The following is a 15,804-nucleotide window of genomic DNA, read 5'->3' as shown; positions in this document are numbered from 1 at the left end:
TAATACCACAAATACTAGGCCTACTAATTCCACCAATAATAGGCCTACTAATATCACCAATACTAGGCCTACTAATACCACCAATACTAGGCCTACTCTTACCACTACTAATAGGCCTACTAATATCACTAATACTAGGCCTATTATTACCACTACTACTAGGCCTACTATTACCACTACTACTAGACCTCTATTATGTCACTACTACTAGGCCTATTACTACTACTGCATTAAAAAGCCTGTACCGACAGCTATACAATTAATAAATTGTTTAATGATAAAAATTTATTCTTATTATGTTTTAAATCAGGTTTCCAGAATTTTGATGATCTCATATTTCACCACAACATTTTCTAAGCACCATATATCTTTCTCTTCCCTTGCATGAAAGGACTAAAATATAGATTATTTTAAATATTACAGTAGTTATCTATTATTCTGGCCTTGAAGAATACTGGCAATACTGAAAATTCATGTTGGCATTGCCATTATTCAATATTTCACTTACTTATCCCGAGTATAAACTTATATGGGTGATTGAATTGATTTTATAATATCGCCAAAGATGAATCATATAATACTTCAATAAATACAGCGCTCCTTTGCCATTCATCTTCACTTCATCATGACCCATCCTTGGTAAAAGATGTTTAAAACAGTGTCTATCACCAGGCTACATCAATGTATTGTGGTACTGTTTCCGAATTTCGCGCCGCAAACACTCCCTTTAATGGCGGATTCTAGCCGATTCAATTTGTGACATTTTCCTTGCCTGCCACTCACTGGTATGTGTCTCTAGTAAGTATTATAAACTCTTTGGCCGGGGGTCAAAATATTGAGAGAAAGGAAGACAGAAGAAGAATGCTTGCAAACTGCAATTTAGTATACTCTGGTATCGAATTGTGAAGTGTTGCTATAGCTCCTGTTAGAACGGCAAGAAATGATATTGTATGAAAATGGATTGAGGGAAAGGAACTTACAAAGACGAACAGTGACTTAGTTTATTGTGATTGTTTACTAAAAGCGTACTGTAAGTTTGCATTTTGGGGCGTGTGATAGCATCACTGTTAAGGTGTAACACTATAAAAAGTCGGAAGGTCGCAGTAGTAGTAGGGTTTAAGGAGGGTGCGTCAGCTACTATGGCTTTTTGCGCCCTTATCTAAAATTCTTAATATAACAAAGACTCGGAAGGTCGCGGATTCGATTCTCGGTAGGGATATGATCATGCAGAAATGGAAAAGACTTACTACTCGACCTTACTTTATACCAAATTTCTTCGCTTAATTATGTATCTATCACTTCTTGTGACGTACAAAGTCCATTTTCTGTGTTCAAGCACGTCAAACTAATTGTAGTACGTTGTTTCGAAAGAAAATGAAAATGGAACATAATGTAGAACTCAATTTTGATAGTGTATATGTTTACTGCTTTCTCGCTTCATTGTGCATGTTTTGCCATAATATAATATTTCATTAATGCATACATGTGTTAGTATTTGACAGTGCATGGAAATCCGGGCTCTGGTGATCACGAATCCACCTATTTGCAGGCGTACGTATACTCCTTATAAAGGGCGACACCTTTTCCTTTATGAGGCAGTTGGAAGTAAGTTCTTGTTCCCGTAATTGACATGGGACTATTCTTGCGTCAGAAGGAGACTATTAGGATTAGTGTTGTGTGTCTCCAGTTTAATTTCTCATGCAGCGTAAACTTTCTTTTTGAAGCTTCCTAATTTGATTCACATAGATATTACCGTTTTTTAAAGAACATTGCATATATTAATATTGTTGTAACCTTGCTTCCTAGAACGCACAAAAGAGTCCTAGACATTCGTATTTAAGGTCGGGAACGCCTATTGCTGGGATGCAAAACTGAACGTCACTTGTGGCATACGTCACAAGCCGGATTACGTCATTCATCCTTTCCCTCAAATTCACGGATCATTCACATGAAAAGATAAGTGGAGTTTGTATTCACTGACTAATGATAGAATTCAAGGCAAGCAATTTCTTTCGGAAAATACCAGTTTAAAGAGCAATGTGGAAATGAATACTTCTGTATTTAAAAGAATCACAAAGCACGTATGGGTTCTGTGTTTGGTTCTACATACATAATATGTGAGTAAATATTCTCCAAAATGAAATTCATTACGAGCGACGATCGCTCTAAATGGACAGATGCACATTTGATTTCAGGTAATATAATAATAATAATAATAATAATAATAATAATAATAATAATAATAATAATAATAATAATGATTTATTTTAGCTGGCAGAGTTATGGCCGTAAGGCTTTCTCTTCCACTCAACCAGCAATATAGTCCAATGTAACGAAATTGGCGGGGGAAAAAAAATGTCAGAGATCTGATGCACGTTGTGGTTGAAGCAAAGTTAATTATAAGATTTATTTTCCTTTATATTCATATGATAAACTAGATTTCTTTTAAATTTTTTTGTGATATCAATATGGCCAATTTCACTTAAACTATAAGTTATGTACTTTTATACTTTAAAAATGTTATAAATGTTTTAATCTTTACATACAATCGTATATTACCTGGTTGGGTTTTTCCGAGGTTTTCCCCAACCAAAACGCAAATGCCGGGTAATATTTTGGCGAATCCTCGGACCTCACCTCATCCCACTACATCTCGCCAAAGTATTGTAAAAATTATAGAAAATTACTAAATTGTAACACTATAAAAATTTGTAAAAATTGTAATTGTAATATTGTAAAATTTTGACTTGTTCCACATCTTAAAGCTTCATTGCTCATGTAAGATCTATGGAATACAATGAATGAATGAATGAATGAAATGATACAAACTTAAATACCATTCAAAGAATAAGGTATTTAATATGATTGTTTATAGCAATATATCGTGAAGGAAAGTATTTAATAAATTTTATTCATGTCTAGAACGAAAACCGAGCATGAGGAATAGAGGAATACCTACGGAAACACCGAGGAAGATGAAGATTGGTACTCCGGAGACGGCTTAGTCCGTTATAAACCAATGGATTGATGTTGACTTACGTTTCCCTAATCTTGTAAGACTACAACAAATATATGGTTGGTTTAAATATTTGGTATCATCAATTCACTTTAACTAATTAAACTTAAATGAGAAATTGTGAATTTATGTACCTATTCCAAATGTTTCTCCTTACGTATTAACGTATTGTATTCGATTACATATCATTAGATATACAATGAATTTAATCTGAATTCGTTGGTTAAGTTTAGTGTTATAATTTTTGTGGTCGAAAATACTTTCTCATTTTGTTCGCGATCACCAGTTTGTTCCAATGGTTATGGACGGATCACGGAGACGTCATTCAACGCCCGTGGATTGTGGAAGGGGAACCAGTGCTTTTCCCGTGCTTCCACCACTCTGTCTGTCAGTTCTGCATCCCTGGTCTATTGATATTTGCAAGATTTCTTTGAGTCCACTTTTAAGAAGTTTGTTACAATCAGTTAAAAACTTTTAGGAATTTTCTTTTGTGGAACTTTTTGAAACGGACAGATAAGAGTAAGAGATAATGAACAGTTTAATATGGTAAATTTTGGATCAGCCTGTAGGTAGGATTAGCTAACAAGTGAAAACCAATGTTTCTTCCTGATAAATTTTCCACATAAAAATACTTTCTGCATAGATTCAGCCTCTTTGGTAGCTCAGTTGACAAAGCATTGCTTACGATGTTCGCGGACTCGAACTAAAATCTCGGGGATGGTGAAGTTGTACTAGTGGTGGATAAGGCTAAGGTTATGGGTGTTTATCTCGGGGTTATATTACTTTACGCAAGTTATGCTACCAACAATCTCCAGAATCCCCCTTTTACCATCATCTCCAACTCGGAAAATAAGGGCATATTCTATATTTGCATGACTCCGAATCGATCGCCTCTTGTAGTGGGTGTTCGTTGTGGTTTGTCCTTGTGGCAGTGTTGTGAATTCTGGGCGACTCAAGGAGGTATCGGAGTCGCCCAGGATCTTTACTTTCTCTGACGGGGACATGACGACTCATGTTTATCTGTATGGTGCGGTAGACTACCACCAGAGATAAAGCATACAGATCTGATTGCTGGAGAGTAATGCGTGGTGTGGCGGATGGTAGGGCCGACTTAGTCAGGTATCAAAATTGGCACGGAACTCAATTTATCACGGGTGTACAAAAAGACTATTATTTGGACTGAAGTGGTCAAGGATACTCCATGTCCCGCCCGATAAGCACCTCTGTACCGCTATATCACAAGTTTATATACTGGTGCTTCGTACAATAGAGAAGTGAAAAGAAAGAAGTGGGAAGCAAAGGGGAAGAAATGAAGGGAAAGGCAAAAGAAGAGAACTGAAGGTACCCGAAGAGCGAAAATACAAAAGGAGTTATGAAAGTAAACATGAGAAAGCGGTGAGGATGAAAGGGTAAGAGGCAGAGAATGAAGGAGATGTAGGACGGTCACTCACTTTGGCATAGAGCTCGAGCGACATGACGCCGAAGGGCCCCACAGTGATCTGAACGGGACGCTGGGCACGAGCCATGACGAAGCTGAGGGAGCGTTTGATTCCCTCAGAGTGGGCGATCCAGTCGCCGCAGTAGACCGATAGGCATATGTCCTTGCTGCTCTGCGACAGTCTATCGGCCAACCAGCAGAACCAGCCCAGCTCCTCTAGGACCAATATGACGAAGGTGAGCTGGCGGGGCAGGTGCACCATGTTGTTTCCTGTCACCGTGATCTGGAAGCCCAGGAACGCGAGCAGCACGGATCCGGTAAGCACCACGGTGCATGAGACCAGGGACAGCATCGAGTTCAGCTCCACCACGCGTCTGTGAATTATATGAGGCTTAAGACTGGTCCACAGTAAACCGGGAATGGAAACGAGAACAAGAACGGAAATATTCTTAAAATAAATGTATTTGAATCTGAGCATACACAATTAACTGTCGTGAATGCTCACATTTAAATACATTTCTTTTAACAATATTAACAATTCCGAAGGTCGTTTCGGATCCTACAACCATAAATTGATATGAAGTGATATATTACACCAGATGCAAAATGGCTTTTAACCAGTGTAATAATAATAATAATAATAATAATAATAATAATAATAATAATAATAATGATAATATGCCCGTAAAATCCCTTGAGGACAAGGGCCTCCTACTAGTACAGTGCGCAGTGGATGAAAAATATCTACAAGCCTGTCCTACGTCATAGAGAGAAGAAGGGAGAGATAGGCTAAGAAGAAACAAACAAGTGATTCTGTAATGCGGATTGTTATGCATGTACGAACTTTTTAAAACTGAAAACTTCGTCTACTCACCGCTATCTACTGTATGTTGCTTATCTATCCCAGTGATTGCTCAATAAGTTTTGCCTCCTGGGCTGTAACTCGTTAATTAATTGATGAAACTGAAATCTGTTACATTCAAAAGAAAGCCTGAATTGTCCTCTTTTCCAAGAGTAGGCGACACCATTTTGCGATATAGGTCGTACGGGCGTTGATGCACTTCCGCCATCCATGCACTAGTTTATGCGTACAGTTGGAGAAGATTGAGGCCGCCTGTTAACAAAACCAGCAATGTACTGCACTGGTGACTTTGCCAGAGACTAAAATCATGTCCTATTGTCAATGGAGTACAGACATTCGACCTCTCCTAGTCTCAAGAAGTTCAAACACAACCATCAACTGGCAAAGTTATGGTCACCATCTTCTGGGACTGTGATGGTGTGGTACTGGTTGAATTTCTAGAACGTGGCGCATTCTCAACTCAGCGTGCTACGTGCAGACGCTGAAGAAATTGCGTGCACGTTTGCATGGAGTTCGTCCGCAGGAAAATGTGATCATTAGGGCCCGAATATATATGCATTGAAAATACTTAAAATATGCATGCATATATGCACTAAACATGTTGAAAATATGCACTAAAAACAAAACAATATGCACTAACCAAAGGAATTATTTTATTTTAACTCAATGATATACATGTTTAATTCCTTGCAAAATGACGAATCACAGTATGTTACCAAGAGTTTCTCAATGTTTTCAGAAGTTAAAGATTTCCTATTGTCGGATAAAATTAGTTTATAAGCTGAAAATGATCGTTCCACGTCAACGGATGTGATAGGACAATAGTTATACACTGGTAGTGACTTCTCCGAACACTCCTCTGGTAAAGATTGTCTGATTCCACTGATGTACTTATTAATTGATTGGATCTTTTTCAGTCCTGGGTTTGAGTCCAACACTGCACTTAATTTACTTACAATGTTTTCCCCAGTTTCACCGGGGACGGCATTTAAAGAAGAAATTGTGTTGTCAATCAACTGAAGAGACTCGTGTAGGGGTGCATCACAAGTTTCTAGTCCCTTAATAGCCTTTGAAAGTGACGAATAATGTACATGAATGAAATTGATATCTTGATATACAGTTTCACATTCAAATGCACAATTTGCTTCACGAACACATGCACTACAACTTTCATTTATACTTGTAACTATATCTTTCACTTGATTAAAGTTATCTTCGTAGAACGACACTGCAGACAACCAAGTTCCCCATCTTATGAGAATAGGTTCCGGCAGAAGAGAAACATCAGGCAGGCGATCTTTGTACAACTGTACACGACTGGTGCTTTAAGGAACACTTTTTTCCCCTTTTGAAATCACTTTGTTAACAGAAATGCGATGTAACCCATGTGTTAAGCATGTCATATGGAATAGATTTGGAAAAAATACTCTAAGGAAGTGAACAGCTTTTAACATATATGAAGCTACATCTGTGATGAAGACACGCTCCTTATAACAATGACTCTCGAATTCAGTAGGCCAGAGACGTCGCAGGGAATCGTTAATAAATCTTGCAACTGTACTGTGGTTGGTTTTTTTCCAACACTTTGCATGAAAGTAAATGAGGTTTGCTGGGTTGTTCTGGACATAATTTATCCACTATGAAGTTCGCTATGTATCTGCCACACGAATCTGTTGATTCATCAACCGAAATCCATACGCAGTTCCGTCCTATATCAGACCGTATTGAATCCAAGACAGAAGCATGTAGCGAAAGTAAATAATTTTTCCTAAGAGTGGATTCATCCGGTATCCTTTGATTAAGACAATATTTTTGAAGAAATGATAGTAGATGTGGATTATTTAATTTATGCAACGGAATGTTGCTGCATACAAAAGCTTTACAAAGGTAAGCGGAAAATGTACTAACTTTAGACCGTGATTTCGCCTGAGTTAAAAGTACCTGTTGCGTGTTTTTACCCTTTTGTTTTGACCTGAGATGTGCAGTTGTTTTCGAATGCTGTTCTAGTTGAAACTTTTTCTCGCATTTCACAGTCTTCTCACGTCATACTTGACAATATGCTACATCGCCGTCACTTGAATAGTCACTATTGCCTGAAAGCCGCTGTTTAATTAAAAATGACTTAGTGGACCTATCTTTAGGCATTTTTAGTTTAATCTCTCAGAACACCGCATAAACTATTAGTAGATGAAAAACAAGTTAACAGATGAACACCTACCGTCCTGTCGACACAGACTTTGAGAGGATACTACATTGAGAAATGAATGTAAGAAATTCCTTTTGTGAATAAGGTCTGCAACGTCCATCTACCTGCATGTTTTGTGAGACTGGAAGTATGGTCCCGTTAACATTTCACTTGAAATAGGAAGGCTATTGTGGTGCTAAGGGATGTCCAACATACAAATTCATTACTAGATTTACAGTTCGTTCAGAAATGTCAGATAATTGATCATACACAAACTAAATAAATGTCGTAACATGCACTAACCCTCAAAATATGCATTTGCTTATGCGCATATGCATTTTAGAAAAATTTGGCCCTAGTGATCATTCAACACGACAAAGCTCGACCACGCACAAGTCGGGATACAACCGCCGTGTTGGAGAATCTTCAGTTCCAGGATGTTTTACCTCATCCATCTTATAGCCCGGATCTAGCGCCATGTGACTTCTGGCTCTTTCTGAAGCTCAAGGAACATGTACAGGACACACGCGTCCAACGAAGAGATTACCAATGCAGTGCGCTGTTGGTGTTGTCAATAGGCGGCTTCATTCTTCTCCGACTCCATACGGAAACCAGTGCACCGATGACGGAAGTGCATCAACGCCGGTGGGGACTATATTGAAAAATGATCTATTTCTCGGAAAGAGGACATTTCAGACTTTCTTTTGAGTGCAACATATTTCACTTTCATCAATTTATAAATGAGTTACAGCCCAAGAAGCAAAACATATTGAACAACATACCTATGTGTGAAGGATTTGTTTTCATACAGATAATGTCGCGACACCCTCCTTCCTCCCGCAATTCTGCTTCCAATAATCGAAATCGTTATGGTAATGTTCGTCAGGCTCGGAGATATGGTGTAAGGCCAGGTTGATTCACTCGCTGATACAGTGATAACGATAAAGTTACATCTGCCTCTATTAACCTTCGTACTTCTGTTGCGAATTGAAGTGTTCGTAGCGCACTGTACATTAATGTGAGCGAGTCAGAGCCTTCACAGTTCTCTCCACTTGTCTCAGTCAGACGTTGTGTTCAGTCCATTTTACACCAAGTAAATAAATGTTATGTAGGTTAATAAATAAACAATTAAATAAGCAAATGTTTGGTATTATACCCATAAAAGAGCAATAAACATGTCTTTTTGTTTTACAAATTTAATGAAAACCTTACCTTCAATGTCTTATAAAAAAATGTATTCCTCTCGTATATTTTATCGTTAGTAATCTCACTACCAGTTTTGATTTATCTAGAGAAAATGAAAACTCAAGTGGGATTTAATTGATTATTACACGATTAGGAGAAATAAGGATTAGAAGAAATAAAGTATGAGGCAGTTGCTCTCGTCTCGTTGTATGCGTTGCGTAAGATGCCTAGGATTGGCATCCGTAGCGGTCGCCCTCCAGGACTTGATGTACTCTGCCTCTTCTTTTCTCCGACTGCTAGTTCCGATTATATCGGACAGGTAATTCGAGGTGGCAAATTTGTAGTTAATTGATAAAGATGTTATTATTTTGGGCGCCAGCGCCCTCGAATTAACTGTGGTAGAGTAGAGTTCCCAGGTAAGCGTCTGAATGAGATGAAGGTGATAATGCCGGTGAAATGAGTCCGGGGTCCAGCACCGAAAGTTACCCAGCATTTGCTCATATTAGGTTGAGGGAAAACCCCGGAAAAAACCTCAACCAGATAACTTGCCCCGACCGATAATCGAACCCTGGTTTCGCAGCCAGACGCGCTGACCGTTACTCCACAGGTGTGGACCATTTTTATGGAAAACTGAATGCGAATCGTAGATACACGACTATTTAGGATTATAGAACTGCAATATTTATATTGTTTCGAAGCTCAAACATTTATACCTTTTGTCCAGTCAGATTTGAGTTTGGAACCACTGTGCGCCGCGCCGAATATCTTGCCAGAATGTCTTCACCCCGCCGACTATCTCACCAGAGCCTGTAACCGAATGCTTCTACCAGAGTCTTTCACCAGAATAAATCTACTAGCCTCTCACAATTAATTATCCGAAATCAACCCCTCTACGTCTAAATCACGTGACCTGGTCATGAATTTTAATTGGCTAAGAGGAGCCCTACGTCATCATAGACGCGCTATTTGACTAACATACGTTGACATGAATTTCCAATATCTGCTAATGACATATTAATAGTTCCTACAATCGCAAAATTCCCCCGTGTACTACAAAGCATCGTCGCTGCTACAACTACCAACGCGTCCACAAGTTCAACTGCGTTCACCATCTACTCTATGCAATACCTCACGCATCGCTGCGTCGGCTCCAGAAGTCTGACTGTGACAATAGAACTCTACATACTCTTCCCGTTATCTTATTGTTCCTTTCCTTGCCTAGCGCTGTTACTCTGCTAACACCTCCCGCTTTCTGTATCTATCACTCTACAAGCCCAATCTATTCCATAAAAATGAAAATCAATACTATAAAATAGCATATCAAAATAAATACGCGATGCCTACAAAACTACATGTAAAAAACAATAATCAAACAAATAAAAAATAATATCTAAACTACGTACTAGTAACCGTCTCAAGTACTCTAATACAATAAAATATTAATTGACTTACTAAAATATGTACTAAACTGTCTTGAAAATGTAGTATTATACCACAGTCTAATAGATACAGTCACGCAACTCATACTTATAAAATATGCGAACATTTGACAGCTGGCGCGACAGTAGCCCGCTAGCGGCAGGCAAGTTTAAAGTGTGCACACGACATATGATAACACATCAGAAAACGGGTTTTGCGTAATTTATTTTATATTTTTATGCTATACAATAAGTGCATATGGTTCTTACTAATTCTACTTTAGAATCCTGGAAGAATTTCACACGCAGTTAATCTACAAGTTTCAGAAGCTGGGAATAAACGTAATTCTTTCTGCTCCTTACAACTGAATCATGGCCCTGATCACGTATCATGGTTTGAAATAATATAATTGTTTGTACTTGAATGGTTAATTCAATTCATTCCTAAATATATTTATAAACCATTGGAACACTATATTCCCTGTGAGAAGAGTCAAAATTGTAGGGCATATCTCGTAGGATACATCGCGTGGTGAACTCCTCTCCCTATTTCCTGAGAAATTAACTATTTTCCATACCGCAAATTGGGGTAAACTCGGCCGCTGAGGTAAACTTAAAAATAAAAAAGGGGAAGATTTAAACCTTAATTTGACAGACATTGATTTATGAAGTTCACTATTTTTCAATTTTTTTTATTATTATTTTGAGTCGCTAATAGTGCTGATATTATGGTTTAAATTTTTATGGAAAGTTTACCGCATTTTACATTACATTTCCAGTTTTCACACAAAAGCTTAATTTTAACTTACCCTACCTATATAATACGTAATTTACATGTACTTACTGTTATTATGACGTAGGTGAGAACAAATGAATACACAACTTTGTTGAATAAATTGTAACTTCAATTAACTCAGAAAATGTAGGCCTAATTTTATTTTCAGAGCAGAAGTGGTGTAAGTCAAAAATGGGTAATGAGGGTTAAAGTAAACATTCTGTAAAATACAGCGCAAAGTAGCAGTTAATATTGAATTTATTTGAACTATTAGTAGTCAGTGAATAGCACGAAGGATAAATTAATTGCTTCTTTGCGCTGTATTTTACAGAATTTTTACTTTAAACCTCATTACCTAATTTTGACTGCTCTAAACGGCTCAAATAATCACTGGTTATGTAAAAGCAACACCAATAACAGTCATGCAAATTATTACAGAAAAGATTGCTTTTTATATTAAATTTAAAAAGGCTCCTTTATTTTTTGACAACTTAATACGTCTGCCACATGAATCTACATGAACACATCAGAAATTTATCGACACAGTCTGGATTTATTCAAGAAGTGAATATTTTGCAAAAGGATTATAATACGCCATGAATTCTTGAAAAAATTAACACCATAGTCCCTACTTGAATGCAATATAACATTCAACTTTTGAAAAATATAAAGAAAAAAACACGAATACAAAAATTATGGAATTACTTGCATTAAAAACTGTAAATACATTATCCAAAATCGGAATGGTTACACATTTACACATGATCTCTGCAAAACAATAATATACTGTAACAGGTATTTACTTTGTTTTTATTTAAACTCTCCTTCCTGACATACAAATAGGTAACTGATAACTAATAAATGTTTTATAGAACACAATACGTAGGCTACCTACAGCATGGATTATAGGTTATGACTGAGTTATGATTTTCTCTTGGTCTTTAGGGAATCTGAAGAACAACAAATTCGGAGATATAAACTTGTTGTTACTGCAATTTTCGTCGTTGCACACATTGCCTTTATTCCGACGTATGATTAAAACGTTATTATAACATCTCGCATACCTTTAAAGCACGTGCTGGCTGTATCAACCCTATGACTAGTGCCTTGCCTGCCGCTTGAGCTCTAGTGTCGTGAATGTTGGCAAAAAGAGTGTTGAAGTTGCGCGACTGTATATATTAGTCTGTGACAACGAGCTAGAAGTAGAATCTAGAGTGGCGTTCACGTCTGTATCAGCGCTCTTTGTGGTACTAGCTTGAACTACCGGCCGCCATGTTTAAACTAGTATCTCGCTGTAGCAGAAGTAGGCGTATAAGCACGTGGAGATTTTTAAATTCTCTATTAAGATGCTTCTTGTGTGCTCGTCTTACAACTGTAGCAACCGAAGCGACAAAACAAAGAATATTTCACATTTCAGGTAAGTAGTCTGCCATAATTTGGTATTACTATTCATATAATAACAGTTATAACTGTTATTATAAATTGATAGAAAGATTCTGTAACATGTTACATTAATTGTTTTTACAGATTCCCACTGAAAAATTATTTGTTGACTAAGTACAGATGTACAGATTCCCACTGAAAAATTATTTGTTGACTAAGCAGTGGGCTTCACAAATGGAGAGAGACAAATGGTTTCCCAAAGTACATGGTGTTTTGTGTTCTGCACATTTCGATACAAAATACGATAGGAGACGTTTGTTGCCCATTGCAATACCAACTATATTCAAGTTTCCAGCTCATTTAAAACAAAAGAGACTTCTAGGCCTCCACCAAAGAAGCGAAGTTTCGAAGAAGCTTTCTCTTCTGTGGCAGAGGAAAATTCAATAGAACACCAAGAGAATCCAGGTTTGTATAACATACTGACATGAATACGACTTCAAGCAGTCTATGTCTGTCCGACGAAACTGGAGCTTACGTGTCTTCCACTGAAAGCGTGTAAAAATCAACAGGAATGTACAGTACCATGGGCTCCTTTTCCACTGGGCCCCTCAATTGTAGCTTGCTGTGTATTGTATTTATTTTTTAGTTTACGTCATGGATTTTTATGCTTGTAAACTGAATAATAATCTCCTTCATATGTATTATCTATTTTTGTATATCTTAGTTGATTGAATTGTTAATGATTTAAATTTAATTAATCGGCTTGCTGTGTATTCTATATTTTTGTATAGCTCAACTGATTGAGTTGTTTATGCTTTCAAACTGAATTAATCTGCTTGCTGTACATTGTATGTTTTTGTATAGTTCAACTGCTTGCTATGTTTTGTATATTTTTGTAGAGCCATCAACATAGCTCAGTCGGCAGACTCACTTGTCTGGTGATCTGGAGCTGTGCTTGGGCTGATTATCTGGTTGGGTTATTTCAGAGGTTTTCCCTAACCGTATGGTAAATGTCAGGTAATCTAATGCATGTTTCTGCATGGGTTTACTGACGACTATTAAAAATAAAGTGTTAGTAAAAATGAGATATAAAATAAGATATAAAATTTGCGATATAAAATAAGAATCATAAGATGCAACTATCCTGGACTACCCCTTCCGTCTCATCCTACAGAAACCACGCCCACTTCTGTACATGTTCCACATCTTAAAACTTCAATGTCAATGTAAGATGTGTAGAAGAAAATATTGCGTGACTTTTCCTTCCCACTGGTAAAAATGGGATATGTGAGTTATTGCAATATAAAATAATATAATATAAAATAATATTAACGAGATGCAATATTCTAAACATTCTCTTTCAGCCTCGTCCTGTAGGAACCACGTCCACTTGTATCCACATCTTTAAGCTTCGATGTTAACGTAAGGTGAATGGAATAAATTGTTGCTGCATGAGTTTTCTGACAGCTGTTAAAATAAAGAAGTGTTAGTAAAATGGAATATATAGGTTAATGCGATATAAAATAAGATTCGTGAGTCGTAACATGTTCTATACAGTCACTTTCTGTATTATGCTATAGGAACCACGCTCACTTCTTGACTAGTTAATACATGGCGGACATAGGTTCAAAAGTTTCAAAGATGGCGGCGCGATCCCCACTCTATATTCTACTTCTAGCTCGTTGGACTGTGATTATACTATCTCATCATTACAAATATTACGCTAGATGGCAGAAATGTGTTATGATCGGCTGTTCCATCCACTTAGATGGCCCTGGCTGTTCTCTTGTTACCAGTTGTGCCAACTATATAATCTTCATTGAATTCTATGGACGAGTATTAATCAAGAATGCTTTGTTGATTCAGTTTAATTTTTATTATTTATAATTTCATATAGCAAAAGCTATAACATAACCTAAATAAAATAATCAAGATAAATGATAGACAAGTTTTAATTAGGGCTGCTGAAATAAACATGAATTATTTTAAAAGATACAATTATTAAAGTACAGTACAATGTTGGCAAAGAAAGAAACAAATGCTATGGAGATGATAAAAACAAACAAATGCTTGGGAGCTGATAAAAAACAAATGCTAGGGAGGTGATAAAAATTGTAGGGTAAGCAGCCATGATTGGTTGAAACACGTGGTTCCGTACCGTTTTATTGGTCAAAAGTAGTATGATGTCGTAAAAATGTAATAGTCTTAGAAAACAATTTGTTGTTCCTTTTAAGAAACTAAGCGTAAAGATCTGAGGAAACTCAAGCCAAAGCTCTGAAGCTGTGAAATGTTGAATCATCGGTTCTGTCGGACTTTTTCGTTAAACTTTTGAATTAGTTCACCATTTACTACAGTATGACGCCCACTTCTGCTTTTTCTATTTCGGCATTACAAGAAACTATTAGCATTATATTTCTTCCAAAAAAAAAAAAAAAGACATACCGCCAAGTGTTCTGTAACATTTGTGGAGTCGCTAGCTCTGCTACATTTGTGATGCGTTGCCTCAGTTCCGTCAAAGTGTTAGCTCTGCCTCTTTGGTACACAGCATAATTTTCACAAAGCCTCACAAAAAAAAAAAAAAAAAAAACAAGGGGATCAGATCGGGTGCCCAGACAAGTAGTCCTCGTCTTCCGATTCACCTATCGGGAAATTTTTCATCCAAGAACTCACGTACCCGTTGATGATAATGGGGTGGGGCCCCATCCTGCTGAAAAACCGATCCTGTGGGAAGTTAGTCAACAATAAAGTTCTGCAACATGTCCAGATACACAATTATTCCTGTGACTGTAGCCTCTACGAAGAAGAATGGTTCAATGACGGAGTTCCTCGTCAATCCACACCAAACATTCACTTTGGGCGTGTCTCTCTCATGTATAAGATGTGGATTCCCTGAACCCCACATCCGGCAGTTGTGCCTGTTGATTTTTCCACATAAGTGAAAAGTTACTTCATCAGAGAAAACAATGTTGTTTAGGTACGAGTTGTCATTGTCAATTTGTAGAATCATTTCAGTAGCAAAATTTTTCCTAATCGGACGATCATTGGGGTTTTATGTGGTGGATCTTATAAACATACAAATGTAGATGCTTGTGCACGATCCTGTGAATTGTTGATCTAGGGATTTAAAGCTAGGCATTAGCTCTTCATATCGACTTCTGTGGACTCCTAGTGAATGCTGTTCTCACAATTTTCGACTGTCTCCAAAGTTACACACTGTTTCGCATGTTTAACAGTCTGCGGTAACAAAGATCCTGTTTCTTGGAGTGTTGTGGCCCACTTGAGAATGGCCTTATGCCCAGGTGGATCTACATTCCATTTACGATGAACACGGCGTTGTACTCGCGTAACAGATTTTACTTCTGCTAGCCATAGCACGCACTGAAGTTTCTGTTATGGTGTCCACATGTTTAACATAGTGTGTTCTCCTACAAAATGGCGCCAGGCTTGTTTTACTGCCGTAGCAACAAACAAACGAAAGTTACGCATGCAGCTATTTTCAAACCAATTTCTCTATCTTGTAAGATGTAAATCACATTGATATC

General features: G+C 37.4%; 1 protein-coding gene across 1 annotated transcript; it reads right to left on the bottom strand.

Annotated features, from left to right (window-relative positions):
- Positions 1-4,273: 4,273 nt before the first annotated feature.
- On the bottom strand, positions 4,274-7,980 carry LOC138715737 (odorant receptor 10-like). The gene is made up of 2 exons (XM_069848793.1): positions 7,895-7,980; positions 4,274-4,828 (listed from the first exon to the last, which is right to left on the bottom strand). The coding sequence occupies exons 1-2, from the start codon at positions 7,978-7,980 to the stop codon at positions 4,387-4,389; spliced, it is 528 nt and encodes a 175-aa protein (XP_069704894.1). The 3' UTR covers positions 4,274-4,386.
- Positions 7,981-15,804: the final 7,824 nt, after the last annotated feature.

Source organism: Periplaneta americana, chromosome 15 (genome assembly GCF_040183065.1).
Source record: "Periplaneta americana isolate PAMFEO1 chromosome 15, P.americana_PAMFEO1_priV1, whole genome shotgun sequence".
In the NCBI taxonomy this organism is placed as follows: domain Eukaryota; kingdom Metazoa; phylum Arthropoda; class Insecta; order Blattodea; family Blattidae; genus Periplaneta; species Periplaneta americana.
Note: the sequence above shows the minus strand (reverse complement) of the source record. Positions and strands in the feature narration are given on the sequence as shown.